Consider the following 17,292-nt stretch of genomic DNA (forward strand, 5'->3'; position numbering starts at 1 on the left):
TATGAAAGGCTTTTGCATGATCCCCTCCCACAGACGGGAGAGAAATCCCAACTTTGTCCCATCTGATTGTGATAATCTTCAATATTGCAAATCAGCTTACCTCTTATTTTCTGTTTGGTAGGACTGAATCCTGAAATATAGCCTGTCTCACTTAACAGTTTCAGTTGATTTCTGATAAAGCTGAATACACAGTTGCCTCCATAATGCATGTTTTAATCATCTTTTCTCATACGTAAATATAAAGCAGGTTTTAAAATAATATAAAAAGCAGGATAGCCAAAATCCAAATAAATTTTAAAAATGACTTAGGTTCAGAACTACTTACAGAGAGTTACCCAAAAGGAAGGTTGGAACCATCCAATCCTTCCAATGTTGTTTTGCAGCCCTCACATTCTTTACCCTTAGCTAGGTGGGCTAGAGATGCTGGGACTTAAAGTCCTACAACATCTGGAGGACTGCTTCATTCTCATCACTGACTTAAAAGATCAGTGGAGATTACTCATGGGTAAATGGGTATACGATTGAAACCATTCACTTTAATTCCATGCAAAAACATCACAATAACGAATGTAAGTCCCACAAATTACAATAGCCAAAATTCATAAAAACAGTGATACCTTTCTAGGACCAACCAAAATGCACAAAATACATGCCATACATTTTGCATTTTTGTTGGCCCAGTAAAGATATCACTGTTTTTTGGGTTCTGGCTGGTATTGCACTTTGCTATATGGCCATGTTTCCCCCTAACTAATATTATTAGTAAATAAAAATAATGGAAGTGATATGTTTTGGATCCTACCCATCTATACTTTTGGAAGATAGGTCAAGGCCACAACAGGGGTATGAAAAGCAGCTTTACACTAAATATATTTCATTGGGCTTTCTCCTCCACAGTTATTTTATAGACAAGAACACATTTTTTCTGCAATAAATATACTGAAGTATTATTTTCATAGTTATGCCACTTAAAAGTACTATTATATTAAAGGGTACCGAAGCAATATACAAATACATAAATGGAGAAATAAAGTAGATAAGAATGTTCCAAAGGACTTAGTTATCATACTGCAGTGTAGTACAAGCATTTGTTTTACAGCAATCATTTTTGTTGGCAAACAAAATAGAGCATGCAGTGTATCTTTATTGGACAATAGGCATAAAACTTAACAGAGCACATACAAATTAAAAAAAAAGAAAAGAAAACCAAGTAAGAAACTTTCAAAATTCAATAATGTTCAAAACATTGTTAAATGGCATCTGAAACAGTTTAAAAAATATTAAAAACTTTACTCTCAAGTCCGACAAAGCAGAAACATAATGTTTTCAATATTTAACACCAGCATAACACTTTCCTTTGCTTGCCTTTTTTTAAAAAAACATAAATAAAACAGAATTTCAACATTGCTTCATGTAAGAAATCTCTTTACATCTGTGGGAGATAAGCTTTTGCACTTGCCTGGAATTACTTCCCATTTTTAAAGAGAGCTTCTTTTATTTGATTATTCTACCTGCTTCTGTCTCAGACTATTCTCAATACTTGAGGCAGATGGGGCTTTTCCAGATGTGCAACTTCCACCACAAACACTTTACAAAAATGCTTATTTAGCACAGATACTGGTTATGGTCTGTATTAGATAACTGATACATACAGCTAGAATTAAAATTGTATGCTGAGGAAATAAACTGCCCTCTTTTTTTTTTTTATGTACAGGCATCCATGCACAACCAACAGGCTACACTTCTGGAAGGTGCAATACAGGCTCTAATAATACAAAACCTTATCATAACACTATTGCTTCTACCCACAGATCTATCAGGATTTAAAACAACATTTTATCACTGAATTATATAAAGGAGTCATTCTAAAAAGGCATTCAGTCATATACTGTGCTCTGTGATTCTTAAAAGGTATTAGGCTGCCGAAGGTTTTCAACAATCATATTACACAGAAGGCTAGGTTGACTGAAGAATGGGTTACAGTGGCATGACAACTATAGTTATTTTGGGTGGTGTTTTCAGCCATGGTTAAGTTCAGTGAAGGCCTATCCCTGAACTTTGTGGAAGAATATAGACCAATCCTGAATGAATGCTCCTGAAAATCCCAGCCAAAATGCTTTTATGAAAAATAGACAGCAAGAAATATAGAGAAAAACACAGAATGCAAACTGAAAAGGAAACAAAAACAATACGTCTTGAACATGCAAGTCTATCTATATCCCCATCCAGAATCTGAGCATAGAGTTAAATCAGCCAGCCAACTGAACGGAATATATACACACACATATATACATATATATATATATACACACACAATGCAAAAAAAAAAAAAGAAAAAAGAAAGAAAGAAAGTAGTAGTAGTAGTCCCAGAAGGATGATGAAATTAGACACATGCATAGAAATGAGGATTTGTGTTGTGAGCGCGATAAAGCAGTCTGAAGTCTAGTTTACCTTCACTATCTGACATGGCATGTTGGAAGTCATCCATGATGAAGGCTATATCCCGGTCATAGCCTCGAGCTCGTGATTCTTCCCTCATATGCTGTTGGACTTCAGGCAATGAATGGCTTGATCCAAACTGGTCTCTGGTGTCTGCAGATATAGGTGGTAATGGTCCAGCTGCTGCTCTTGCCATCCCCATTGGTTGGCCCACAGGACTTAAAGGACTTTCTTCTTCAGAGTTCTGTGCTACTATTGGGATTCTTCCTCTACTCTGACTGATAGGTAAACTGGTAGGTTTAGTTCTTCCAGAGGGGGCTGCATGACTGAAGGAAACATCTAGAGGTTCAGGTTCTTGAGCTTTCAATCTTAAAGATGAGCTTGAGGAATCTCTTTTTAGTGACAAGTCAAGCCCGTAGACTGAGGATGGCCGGGAGGAAGGCCTAGATCTACTGCCACTGCCATAAGGTTTGTCAGCCTCATCTTGTAACGTGGATCTCATGCTTGTACTCAGTGCAGCCCCTAGGCTTGTACCAAGGGAGTGTGTTAATGTGGGTCCCATATATTTCTGTTGGTCTGTGATATTTTTTCGGAGGCCAAATGTTATATCATCCTGGAGAAGCCTAGCTCTGGAGGTGATGCCTCCAAGTGATGATGTGCTGGAAGTCAAGTAGGTTGAATAATCAAGCTCAAGGTCTCTGCTTTCTTGAATGGGTGAAAATTTAGACAATTTGGGATCTAACAAGGCCTTCTTATGCTTTGATTGCTTCTGGTAAAGGATGGCTGCTGGGAGCTGTTTGGCTGCTTGTTTCTCTAATGTAAGCCTGCTTATGCTATATTTCTCAGATTTGGGGAAATGTCTGTAGCTAGTATCTCCATGGTAATACTGTGACAGGCCTGCCAGATGGTCCAGACTTTCAGCACCTCTCCGGAACTCTTGCTTAATTTGATGCTTTAGAAGCTTAAGTTCATAAGGGTCTTCCATAGGGTCTTCATCAGCTTTCATGTAGCTGTGTAGCCGGGAAGAAGTTTGCAGTGGTGCAAGGAAATCTGAGACTTCTTGCACCCTCCGAGCTTCAGTGGTTCGAAGAAGCCTATCAGTCTTGCTCAGATCCTTGTCATGCAGACCATAAGCAGAGCTCAGAGATGATGTTCCTTTACCAATATCCCCAATATCATCTAGTAGCACATAATTGCGTGCTGTGTGGTGGTCAATGTCTGCATAGAATGAGTCACCAGAAATGCTAGAGATGGGACTACTAGCCATGCTGCTTCTCTCATCTAGCCCCAACCGCAAGTCCAAGGTACTATATTTACTACCCAAATGGGATACTGCATATGTGTTATCAGATGATGCAGGTGCTATCATGAGTGGCTGGTTGCGAATCACATCATAGTTTGTTGTTATCTTGGGCTCCAGGTATAATGAGGTTTGCCTTGTTTTTTGTGGGATCACCATCAGTTGTGATGAGAGTGGATAGGACGGTTGTTGGGTTTGTGATGGCTGAGCTTGTGGGGTGAAAGACATGGTTGCCACAGTTTGAAATGCTGACTGTGTCTGATAAGGAGAAACCTGCTGTTGATATAAAGGCTGCTGCTGCTGGTAATGAGATTGCTGTGTGTATGGAGTTGGTGCTTGAGTAGGAAGGGCAGGTGAAGAGTATTGATACTGAGAATAAGGACTTGTAGGAGTTGCAAACTGATTTTCTGGTTGGGTCTGTGGGGGTATAAACTGGTCAAATTCTGTTTGCGGAGCAGTTCGTGGTCTTTCCAAGCCATGCTGAGACTCTATCCTGGTAGGCCTCGTACTGCTAACTTCACTGTCAGACATATAATCACGCTCTTCTGCTACTCCCTGAAGGTAGGCACGCTCCCTTTTTTCTCTTTCTTTTAGCAATGCTTCTTTTCGTCGGTTGATGCCCATTTCTAAATAGCGAAGCTTTGCATCTATTTCTTTCTCTTCCTCATCTAGTTCTGCTTGCTTCTTCCGAAGCTTTGCAGATTCTCGTTCTACCAAATCCAGTTCTCTGTCTATATCCTGGAGGATTTTAGCTCTGGCCATAGTATTGCTCCTACAGATCCTTCGGCGTGAAATTGACCCCACAGTGGTGAAGGCTGATTGTGTTCCTACTGTAACATCTTCTGGGGGTGGGTTAGGCAGAGTCCTCTTGACCTTCTTTTGCATTCCTGATGGCACTGCAGTTGAAGATCCTTTAGTCTGCAGCAAAAGGAAAAAAAGATTATTATTCCTGAGCAACAGAGCAGTACAGGCCAGCACAACCTCTGATCCACTGTGCAAAGGAATACATCCTGACATACTGTGGGCTCCTACATGTGTTTATGAACCTCATGTTTCCTAACTTTCCTAGAGCCAGGGAAAATGAAGAAAAGGGAAAACAATAAGATCAAAGATCTGGAGTACTCTGTAATTATAAGATAACTTGCTTGAGGCTATTGACTTTAAACAACAAGATAATTAAGGCTGTACACAATTTAAGTTTAATAAGTTATGCATGGCTTGAAAAAAAGCAAGATTTCCCCCGCCACTCCTTTACACAATACACAATTCAAGAAATGAATTCAGTACCATGGCATTTAGCATTCACCACTGTCTCAGATGGCTTTAAAAGATAATTACACAAATTAATAAATTATTTGTATGTCAATAGTTCCTTAGCTGTTATAGTTAAATTGATCCTCCATAGTTCAAACAGACTGTATTATTAAATATTAGAAGTTGGTGGCAAACAGTGATGGAAGGCTATTACTGTCATCCTTGATTATGGAATTGTCATAGGCATCTGGCTTGTCATTGATAAAAATAGAATGCTAGACTAGATGAACCTCTGATATAGACCAGAGCTTGGAAAAATTACTTTTTGAGATTGGGGGTGTGGGGTTAGTGGCCAGGACATTCTAGTTCCAATGGTTTCAAGCTCTAATATGCTCTACTCATATGTAACAGCAAGTTTATCAAAATCTTGGTGGGATATCCACTATGTGCTGCTGCTGGATTGAATTTAGCTTGTAAAACTACATGATACAGAGGTCTTGACTAACAAAAAAAATTAAGATATGTTTCTTAAATAGGGAGAAAATAGAAAAAAATAAAATGAGTTTCAAACATAACATGAAACATTGTTTTGTCTAGATATACTATAAAACATAATCAAAGACTTTCTCGATAAAAAAGGGGAAAAAACTAATTGAGTGTCTGCTGGTATTACATGCAACATACTAGTTTGCAAATTTTGTAAAGATACATCTTGTGATTTTTCTCTATGTAGAATTCTTTTAAAAGCTAAAAACAAATTGTGATAGACTTCACTGAATTATAAACAGGTCACAACCAAGAGGACTGAAATTCAGAGAGATGCCTTGATTGATTAACCAGAATGACTAACCACTAGCAGCTAGAATTCAGAGCCATAGCCATAGTCTGGAATATTAGTATACACAGGGATCTTGCAGCACCTTTGAGTCTAACTGTGTGAACAAAGTTGTAGCATAAACTTTTATAGATCTGGTCTATGTGGTGTCTCCATGCATCTGAGGAAGTTGTTCAAGCCAACTCCTTTTGCACAATTAGTCCCAAAGGTGATGCACAATCTCTTTTCATACCAATCATGAGCAGTAGAGCTCATGCTGTAGAGCTCAGCAGGACATGCAGGAAATGGTAGTCAAGTGAGCAGACAAAAGATGTGTGCATTCCACTTTCTCCCTGGCAGTGTGATGCACCTAGCCTGCCCTATGGTTCTGTGGTGCCCACAAAAGGTGAACAAGAGACAAGGTAGGAACAAATACTGCCTTCCCCCTGCTCGCATATTTTCCAGCTTTCCAGAACTATCAGAAACTAAAACAGTCACTGTGGGTTGGGAGGAAATGGGAGTTTCCTGGCTGGGAACTTTCTTTCTCCTGTTTTTTATCCAGTTGATGGACAAAAGGGGCAACGAAAAGGAGTACAGACTGTTATTTACTCTGTACTGCATGACAACCTCTTCTCCTGATCAGTTTCTTCCCTTTGAAAATAAAAGCAATAGTGGGTCCGTACAGACAGGCCAAAATGAAGCTGCTTTGAGTCACTTTGGAGGTATGCTGTTTAAATGATCCTAAGGACTGGAGCACTGCTTTGGCACAGCTTCTGGCCTCTTAAAAGATGCACGTGTCATTTAACAGCATACCTCCAAAGTGACCCAAAGCAGCTTTATTTTGCCTGTTTATACTGCCCCAGTGTTAAGCATCCTTTTTCAAATCGGTGTTGAACATTACATTTAGTTAGGTCTTTAGTTAACCTTTACAGTTCACCACAGTTGATACAATGGCTGTTTTTCACAGATGTCTTTTAATCTACATTCCACCAACTTCTGCACGTGTTTACATTTTAATGAGTGCTATTCAGTTTTGCTTTCAGCTTTCCATCACCCTTGCCCAGTCCAATGTCTCAACCACCAAATCAAAGAAACTAATTTTCTCTCAGTGTGCAACTACAATCAAAGCAAATTATTAATCAATTTATACTGAGAGTTCATCCATTTGCAGTTCTGTTTTTTCCTTAGTTTGAAATACCAGTTGCAAATGCTGATTGATACTATATTAATTAAAGATCTAGGGAACTTGAGACATTGTGCTGCAAGGCTTCTGAGCATTTTTATAGCAGCTTCTCACATGCTTTTCTTCATTGAGAGGGTTATTTACCTCTGGGATAGATCTGAATTTTTCCTACTGTTCACATCTAATTACACATTTCCCCCCTTCTCTCAGTCCCAATTGCAAGCATCATTGCAAGAATTACTGACATAACAAACTGGAAGTAATAGAACAACACAAACGCCTGTGATAATTACCACACAATTTGAAACCTAAGTTCTCTCTCTCCTCTAGGTCACTTCAACTAACTCCAGTTTTATCAACCGTTTTGCTTTGGGTCAACAGTGACAAAATTTCAGCTCAATGTATAAAGGCTCCCTATAATTTTGTCTCATGTTCTGTTTAAAAGCGGGGGGGGGGGGGGGATCTTGCATTGGTTTAAAGCCTGCAATTTTAAAAACTGAGATTGGGAGGGAGTTCTCCATCTTTAAATTGATTGATTACTGGGACATTCAGGAGTGATCATATTACATCAATATTAAAACCACTCTACTGGCTGCCAATTAGCTTCTGGGCAAGGTAAAAGTGTTGGTTATTACCTTTAAAGCCCTGCATGGTATGGGTCCAGGTTACCTACATTCAAGTCCTCTGGTGCACGTTTACTCCAGTCAGCCAGGACTAGGTTGTCAACTGTCAGCTAGATTTTGGAAAGACCTGCTGGAAGAGATTTGACAGCCGAATACCCTGTCCGAATTCAAAACAGTATTAAAGACCAGTCTCTTCTGGCAGGTTTTCCCAGATGATTTTTAAATTGTGAATTTTAAATGTGGATTGTTTTAATATGTTTACATCTTATTTGTCCTTTTAAATTGATATGTGTTTTAACTGATTGTTGTTATTTCCTGCCTCAGTCCATGGAGTGGTGGGTAAGAGATAATAATAATAATAATAATAATAATAATAATAATATAACTACTCAGTTGCTGATTAGAAGAGATTTTCCCTATTTTATCCCCACATACCTAACTGCAGCATGGGAGCATATTTGGGGGGAGGGAGTGCTGTTGCAGTGAGGAAGGCTAACTGTTCCAAATACTGTGGTTTAAAAAATAGCCCTACTATAATGAGCAACAATGGAGGTCTTTAAAAAAAGTCTAATTGCAGCATGAAAGACAATGTGTGTGTGCATGCATGTGGGCGTGTGTGTACTCCACAGCTGGACAGGGAATGGCTGTTCCTGTCCTTCCTAACAGTATGATGCTTACTTTAAAAATGCTACAAGTGTAATCAGGCTGTTAAAAAAAAAGCTATACTGGTGTCCATGTTTCCTTTTGAAAAGCCGTATTTGATTGATAATGTTTAAAACTTTTTTAAGGGGGCAGTTTGTGTGTGTGCATGTGTGTTTCATAGAGTGAGGGAGAGAGATGGAGTTTGGGAGGTCAGGTCAAGGACCATATGCCAGCAGTTGGGTGCCTGCCCCATTTTTGAATGTGCTGGCATGCAGACTCAACATGTTTGCTCATAACCCCCTAACTAAAATATATTTTCCATCCCTCTTTTCAAGTTATATTTGGTTCATTTTAAGAGTGTTTTAACCATTCTGTTTCTTCTTGGGAAAAGTTGTTCTGAAAATCTTCTGAAATTGGACAATGGGCTTTATGGTACATACAAATCAAACACTGCCATTGCTCTCCGTGTATCAGCTCAAAATCAACATATGTGTACACAAACCAATAATGCTAATAAAAACATTTACAACTATGTATAACATTCTGACATGTATTATCATAGTTTCTTTACAGAAACACAATTTTGTTTATTTTGTCTTCTCCAATTTGAAAGAATTGTTGATGAGGCTAGCAAGCATCTAACCAATTACAGGAAGCACTCATGCAATAGGAAATGCTCACACATCCCATTGCTTCTTATTTGTGTAACAGCAATGTTTTAACCCCGGGTCACAAAGGCAGGTTACAGACTGCCGAGAAGCGGTGGTCTGGCTCCGCCTCCGCTTGCAGCGTCCGGGAACCACAGCCTTTAAATGGCGCAGCTCCCGGACGCTGCAGAGAAGGAGTGCAGAAATCACGCTCCTTCTCGGGCCAAAGGGCGCACTCACGGCGTCACTTCCGGGGTGCCACATGTGGACGCAGAGCGTCTGCTACGTCAAAATGGCGGCACCCGTATGAACAGGGCGCCACCATATTGTACGGACTCTGTCCGTAATAAGAGTAGGGGCGTCTAAAATGGCGGTCTGTAACCCGCCAAAATGACTCACAATGGATTTTAGAGCCTTTCAAATGGAGTCTCTTACACTATTTTAGTCATCCATCCAGTCAAGTCTTGTTACTGTCTCTATTGCCTTTCTAGTTTTCATATATTAAGGGGCCAACTTTACTAATTCTTTTTGCTTCTCAAAATTCCATAATAGTAACTAGAGAAAATAACCGCATCACAAATAGATTTACAGATTGAGAACCAAAAGAAAACTTTCCACTACTGCCAGTTTATCTGGTTATTACATGAAGCTGGACCACAAAAAATTCCTGTGGTCCAGCAGGAAAATATCTACAGAAAATGCGACATGGCATATGGATGGATGGACCAGTTAGTTTCAGGTCCTTATCAATTCAGCATGGTTTCTTCTCTTCCATTTACACGTCATTCTGTGATGTTAAAACACACACACACATTAGGATTTCAATATAAATGTATTTAAATTCATACATTTAATTACATTTTGTTATGTTTTCTTTTTGGAGCCGAGAACTATATGGCAATATTTGGAGAAGTAACAATTTTAATGTACAATTGTTCTGATCTGCATATTGGTTTGAGAAATGAGAATCAGAACAATTCACTTAAAAATGCAAACCAAGTTAAAACCTCACGGATTTTTATCTTCTGTCTGATGCAAATTGGGTAATAAACATCACATCATTTTCTAAAGCATTGGTTATATAGATTTTAGCTTAAAATCCTGTAACATTATCATCTTAAGTTATCGGACAACACAGAAACCTGTAACAAGTATTTAGCTGTAGTTTTCAGAAATCAGTTGTCTTGTGTCACCAGAGGTATTGCACATATAAGCAGGTATTTGGCAACAGATGATGACATTTTCACAAAGAAAATTAAGGCTTATTCTTCATTGCTTTTTAAATCTCCAAACACATGTTAATCATTTATTAATTCAACTGTCTATCAATTTATTTATAGCATATTTTATGTCACAATATTATACATGATAGGCAAGATATACTTCTACTGTCTGGTGGCATGATTTATTGTTCCATTCAAGCTCTGGATGCTAATTGTGCCTTATACACTTTTATTCCTAAGGTTTTAGCTCATCCTGCTGTTTCAACAAAAATCTCAATTTATTTTAGACTTCTACCAACATTTATATCTGCAGGATATAATCAGATCAAGAGCAATCTTTACAACAAAAGAAAGCAACCTGCTTTTATTAATTGGATATGAAATGAATTAGCAGAAAGGCTTCTATGGGTGTAACTGCCATGAATCTATCCTACAGAATTCTGGGACTTGTAGTTTGCTGAGGTATTTGGTCTGCTCTGTCAGAGGGCTCTGGTGCCTCACAAAATACAGCTGGCACACTATATTTAACTGGGCAGGTGTGTTTCTGGCCACTGCTGAAACCTAGACATCTAGGCTCATAATTGTGTCCAGGAGAACACCCAAGCTGCAAACCTGAGATTTCAGAGGGAATGTAGCCCCATACAGCATAGGTAGAGTCCCTGTTCTCTGATCTGCCTTTTGACTGACCAGGAGTACCTATGTCTTGTTTGGAAAGTTTCAATTTGTTTGCCCCCATCCAGTCCATTATTCACAACAGACATTAGTCCAGGACTGAGACAGCTTCCTTAGAATTAGATAAGGAGGAGATAGAGAACTGGATGCCATCAGCATACATTAGGGTGATTTGTGGTTGTTAGGGCAATGGTGTGGGTGTGACCTTTCCTTGGGCTTTTGTGGTTCTTGTAGGCTTGATTGGGTAGCTGTAGGAGACTGGACCCACAACCTCTTCAGACTCAAGTAGACCCTAGATGCTTTACAGGCTCTGCTGGGTAGCTGTGGGGGTCTACTTCTGAGTAGGCCTTGCAGGCTTTTCAGGCTCCATTTGGTCCTAATTGTCATGCCCAGCCTGGAGGAGTACTTGGAAGACTCGGAGGACTCAGAGGATGAGCCAGAGTCTCCTCAGTGGCCTGAGTCTGCACCTATGGAGCATGTGTCCAGCCCTAGCTCTGCTGTGCCTGCTCCAGCAGAATCTATGGCCTTTCAGGAGGCTTAGCAGTCAAGTCTCCCTGTGGCAGAATCTTTGGATATGGAGGTGGATCAAGGGACCATGCCTATATTCAATCTTTGTTGAGCCAAAAGGGAGTGCCTTCAAAACTCACAGAGGCTTTAACAGAAACATGCTGGCAATCAGATGCACTCGAATGCCTTCAGCATGCTCATTTAAGCAGCTGCAGGATGCCTGCCTAGTTGCCAGTGATTATGTGACTTCATTGGGAAAAGTACTCTGGCTCTGGCTCCCATTGATCTTTGGACTGAAACCTTGCTTCTTGGACTGCTGACCTGTCTTGACTTTCTGAAACCTTTGACCTTATCGACCTGCCTGTCTTATACCCTGGACCTCGGATTTCTTGTCAAATCTTTTCGTAACACCTCTTGTGATTCTGGACTTGGAACCAGAGACTTTGTCTGCTGTTTCGCACTGGCTTTGCCAGCTGGTGGTTTGTTTGTTTGGGAACTGAGCTGGTCTTATCAACCATTTGGCCACTTTCCCAGACACCAATTAGGCTTCGGTCTCATAACCCCCTGCTCAGGCCTCTTAGGCCCTAGTGAAGTCTTCATGGACATGTTGGCTGATTATGCCTTTTCACTGCCATGGACCAGGTTCAATTCCTGGTCAGGGAAGTTTTTTTGCCCCAATTAGTCTTCCTGATGATGCAACCCTAATGAGGCCCCATAGACCACTTTATTTTCCGCAGGCCTCATAGGCTCCACTAGACTTACGTAGGCCATATAGACCCTAATTGCACTTCCGAAGACCTAGTGGGAGGGGGCTATTAGGTTACCATAGGCCTCATAGGCCTTGATTGGACCTCTGCAGGCCTTTCAGGTGCCATTTGGCCTCTGCTGGCCTTGTGAAGTCTCACAGGCCTGGTACCCGCTCCCCCACATCAATTTTTGCTGTTTTGGCCTAATCCACTTTCCTGGTAGGCTCCAATAAGGTCTTTGCAGGCTTTCTAGAGTAGGATTAAGCCTCTGCAGGCCTGGTGCACCCCATTTAGGACTCTGCAGTACCAATTACAGCTTGGTATGTCTCATAGGCTCACCCCAGCACCGGTCAGACACAAAGTTGCACAGGGGCATGTTGGCTGGACCTTGCAGTTCTGAAGCTGGCTGCTGCTGCGTCCCTTAGTACACTTCTGGCAAGGATTGGCTTTTTGCCACTCCTTTTTGACTGGCTTTTCCTGGCCATGTACACTCTCCTCGTGGCTTCCTGCTGTTCTGGGGGCATGCGTCATGTGCATACCCTGCCCTCAAAGCGGCTGGAAGCTGTACTTTCCTGCATGTCTGTTTCAGGACCTTATTAGGTCACTGCAGACCTCATAGTCCCCCTTTGTGGACTGTCCTGTTCAATGTATATTCAGTTGTTGCAGTGTTGGAATAGGACTATTGCCCTGTTAAGGTGGGATGAATCCTAAAGAAAGTATTGGGAGTTCAAAAGGCAAGGGGCCATTGAGGCAGCCACCTTGCTAAGTGTCCACCATTTGAGCTGCCTTCATCCTCTAGTAGTGATGTGGAAGGGGTGGGTTAGCAGCAACTTTGACTTGGCCTGATGCCTTAGAGAAAGCCTGGGTTCAACCCAAGTAGGCTCCCCCTTTGGTTAGGAAAAAAATTGGGGAAAATAAAAAATAACTAACCATATTCTTGCTTGCCATTATGCTCTTGAACACTAGTTTCAAATGGAAGAGGTTGATGATCCATTGCAGAACACTGAGGCAATCCAGGTGCATTTTTTGGGAGGGAGTCCCAGAATCTGTGGACTTGCCTGATGAAGTAGCGATTCAGTATATGTGGACGTGGGGGCTTTAGGGCAACAGGGGGACAGATGCAACACATGAGTTGTATTGAAATAGATGTTTCTAGGGTGAACTTGGCTACACAGTCTAATTTATGGTATCCTTAGATTAATTTTGCTCTGGTGGCAGGCCCAACTCTACACAGGAGTGTGATTTTGGTTGCATGGGCCTTAATACTAGTAGTTATTATGCTGCTGTGTTATCTCTTACATGGAGCAAATGCTCTCTTTGGGTGACCACTCGGCTTGAGTTTACTAGAGAAAAGATTTTGGGGGGGGGATTCTCTCTATTCAGAGCTGGAAAAGAAGGATAAATACAGTGGACAAAAGACAGATTGGAGTGTTGGCAACATCCAGAGTGAGCCTATCAACAACCAATGGGAGCTTAGCCAAGAAAACGTGGGGGCTCCTCCCAAGAGCATGTATAAGTATGAAGAGAGGAATGTGTTAAATTAGATTTATTAGTACTTGAGGGGTTTTAAAAGCCAAGGTGGCTGAGATACACTGGTGAAGGGGGCAGTAGGAAGGGGTTTGAGTACTCAGAAAGTTCAAGGTGGAAGTTTAATTAAGAGTGACGAGGGGAGGCACAATTTACTGGAAAGGTTAAAAAGGACAGAGAACGTCTAAAGCTTCTGTGTGAGCCAGAAATATAAGAACCACTTGGAAAATACAGTAAAAGGAATTATTATACTTTGTAACCGTTTGAGCACATAAACACCATATCAACTCTGAATATCAACTAGAAGAGAGATACTGCAACCAACTATTTTGGAAATAAAGTTTTCTTTTGTTTTGGTTCAAAGTGTGATCACTTGAGGTTTTATAAGAAACTATAAACCAAACATTACCAGGGATTAATAATATTTGCATTGCTCAGAACACTCAAAATAGTGAGTGTCCTGTGTGGCCGTAGAGTGGCCCAGAGGTAAAGGGAAAGTGTGGGAGTCACTCAAATGAGGGATTCGAGTTCGAGGGTCTCATTGTGCAATTTGGTGGCAGCTAGGGGGGTGGCCGTCACATATTGGTGGCAGCAGTGGGATATAAAGACCTATTGTGTTGCCATCAGAGAGAAATAGTTGAGTGAGTGAGTTTCACCATACAAGTATAATTAGATGACAAGGAGAAGTTGCACATGTACAAGGTTGATAGGACATGATCTAATTGGCCTACTGGATTTTAAATCTATGTCGAGGTCATAGCTAGGGTGCAGCCATAGTGGTCATTTTAGCTATTTTCAGGGCTGGCATGGCTCCTTTACAATGAGACTTTTTGTATGAAATCTGCTATGGACCCCACCCTCCACTGGGAGTCAGATGCTGCCAAAGTTGAGGATGTAGCATCTAATGGCCCCAGCACATCCAATTTAGGGATGCAACCACAGGGTGATCACATCTTGTAGAAGGTGCAAGCTTTAGTTGCTACTCAACCCCAGGGCAGACAGGGGCAGCAACAGAAGCTTCTGTGTCAGGAGTTTGGGACCAAGGGTATGTCCACAAGCAAACCATTTAGGTTTCATCAATAGTGTTTGGTGTGTGGAGGTTCTCATTCTTTCTGAAACTTTCCCAAGGGAAACATTGGTAAAGACCACCAGACTAATAAGGTTAGTGCGGGAGCCCCCCCACCTCTAAAAGGGGCCCAGTCCATTTAATGTTCATAGCTTGTCTGTTCTTTTACAGTTATACCCAGATGAGATGGTATCCCATTATTTAAAGGAGAGGTTTAGAATAGGTTTTGAGATCCTCTACAAAAGTTTGTTGTCTCTTTAGATCTCAGAATTTGCATTTAGTTGTGGGTTTAGAAAAATTAGGGAAAAGATTCTGAAGGAGGTGTGGGAGAGGAAAATGATTGTTGTATAACCTTGTCCCCCAGATATTAACTTCAGAGTCTTGCCTTTAGGAGTAGTGCTCAAAAAAACACAAGATGCATTTAGGTTGTCTTATCCTAGGTGTGAGTCAGTTAATGATGCTGTTCCCATGGAGCTGTGCATGGTATGCCACTCATCCTTTGATGCTCTTGTACAGTTTGAGGCTGTACATATTAGAATTAGTGCACGCAGCACTTAGAGATCTTGACTAAGGAGCAAATACACCAATGGCTTAGAATAAACAAAATAAAGCTTTATTACAGGAACTTCATTCTAAAGATAGGAAAATTCCTCATGGTGCTATTCCTATCTAACTGCACAATCTGGTTTGACCCTATTTCAACTACCATGGCTCCATGCTAATGAATTCTGGGAATGGAGCCATGTCAGTTGAAGAGGGTCAAAGTAGATTATTTCTGTAGTGCAGATGCAACTTTAGATTCTCTAATCCTATTGCTACTGCCCAACTGGAGGCATTCTCAACTCATCAGTGCAGAGTGTTGTTGCACTTCCAACATTACATATATGAGCACTTGATCAATTTTGCTTCTGCATGTATCTAAGGGACACATGAAGTGTGATTTTTTTTAAAAAAAGCAATGAATATCACTGTTGGTTCCCTCCACCTAAAGAAAATAGATACAGTCTACATTCCATATTTGTGGAGGTTAGGGCACAAGACTCTCACAAAAGTGGAAAAACTGAATATGTAGTGGAAAGCAGGAGGAATATGCACATGTGCTCCTCTATGCCCATGTGCACATGCCTTTCCTGTCTTCCCCCATGCCTCCCTCATTTGGCCAAAGCACAGGGGAAGTTAGGAGGGTGGGCATGCACCCCTTCCTGGCTGCTCCCAACTTCCTGGGCTTTTCTCCCTGATGAGGGGCAAGTATGCACATGTTCTTCCCAGCCATACCAAAGAGAAAGTCACAAATAATCAAATTCACGAACCTGCAAAAGTGGGAAGCCGACTGTACAACAGTGGTGGAAAGACCAGGACTGCCAACACTATGGACACACAGGTTATCTGGCCACAAGCCTTGAGAATATGGCTCCATCCCAGTTGAAAGCTGAACACTGGTACTTGACAATTGAACCATGTGGCTGGGAGTTATACCCAGAAATATAACCAACTAACAAGGCATCTCCCCCTGCCCCTGTTGTCTTTCTAAATAACTACTTGTTGATGCATAGATTACAGTTATTGTGATTTATTTATTTCCTACTTCTCCAAAAGGCTACTCATAGTTGGTCTTTCTCTGGATAAGCCAGCCATGTGCTTCTGTAGTAGCTGCAAGCACAACCACATTCATGAAAGCCAGCTCTAGGAGCTTTTATAAACTAAGAGAGTATTTTTTTTCCTGATCTCTCTTGAAACACATGTCCCAAAACAATGACATGTTAAAGAGGTTTTTTTTTTGTAATTACCAGTTCACAGAGTATTGACTAATTTTAAGAAGCACAAGGTCAGCACCAAAATTTGTTGTACTCTGCCTATGTAAATACCAAATATCATCTTTCTTCCCAAGGTATGTGTTGTGGTAGAGGTTTTTTTTTTTTTAAATCCTCTCCTTCTTCCCGCACCCTTAAAGGTAGCTATATGCTTTAGAAAAATGTGTGTGTTTGTTTATTGCTTTCTTCATGGGACTGACATCACCTGTAATTTGGTCTTCATTTTTAGACAGGAACATTTCAGTGTTTAGAGTTTGATTTTATGGATTTTGCTTTGTATCTTTGTGATCTGCACTTTTGAGTCCTATTTATTCAGAGGGAAAGTAAAGAATGTGCTCCTATCTCCCACACAAAGGAGATTATCGCACAGTCGTTAAATAGTGGGATAGAAGCAGGATTGAAACTCTCCGGATCTTATAAGACCATATTGTGGCTAGACAGTAAGTATCCTGTAGTCAATTCTTGTTACTGCTGCTGCTTTAAATGAATAGAAAAACCTTGTGAATAGCTGTCAGTCACGCAGTTAACCATAGGTCATTCAGGGATAATTCACTTCCAATGAAGGCAAGACTGCTTTATTTAATCTCAGATATCTGACGATTAAACAGAATGGTAGTGCAAGAAGATGCATCAGCAATGTGTCATCAGTTCACAATTGTGTGGTAATGTGAAAAGAATCGTTGCTGTTTCAGGTGTTTAAAAAGCTTCAACAGCATTGGGAAGGAAGCTTAATTTAATCCTAAAATTATCACATATGGCTTTTAAAGTGTGATTTCCCTGGGGAAAAAGTAGCTTGAGTGATACTGATCGTGTGAAGCCACCTCTGACCCATCACCTC

The 17,292-nt window shown here is 40.8% G+C and overlaps 1 protein-coding gene across 8 annotated transcripts in view; it reads right to left on the minus strand.

Annotated features, from left to right (window-relative positions):
• The window catches only part of PCLO (piccolo presynaptic cytomatrix protein), a 288,390-nt gene that overhangs the window by 115,655 nt on the left and 155,443 nt on the right, over positions 1-17,292 (minus strand). For all 8 annotated transcript variants that reach the window (XM_089525010.1, XM_089525004.1, XM_089525006.1 and 5 more), the window contains one exon: positions 2,452-4,657. In XM_089525010.1, coding sequence (XP_089381136.1) covers positions 2,452-4,657 — 2,206 coding nt within the window. The remainder of the gene's footprint in view (positions 1-2,451; positions 4,658-17,292) is intronic.

This window comes from Sceloporus occidentalis, unplaced genomic scaffold (assembly GCF_023333645.1).
Source record: "Sceloporus occidentalis isolate IW3139 unplaced genomic scaffold, rSceOcc1.0.p SCAF_5, whole genome shotgun sequence".
Taxonomy (NCBI): Eukaryota; Metazoa; Chordata; class Lepidosauria; order Squamata; family Phrynosomatidae; genus Sceloporus; species Sceloporus occidentalis.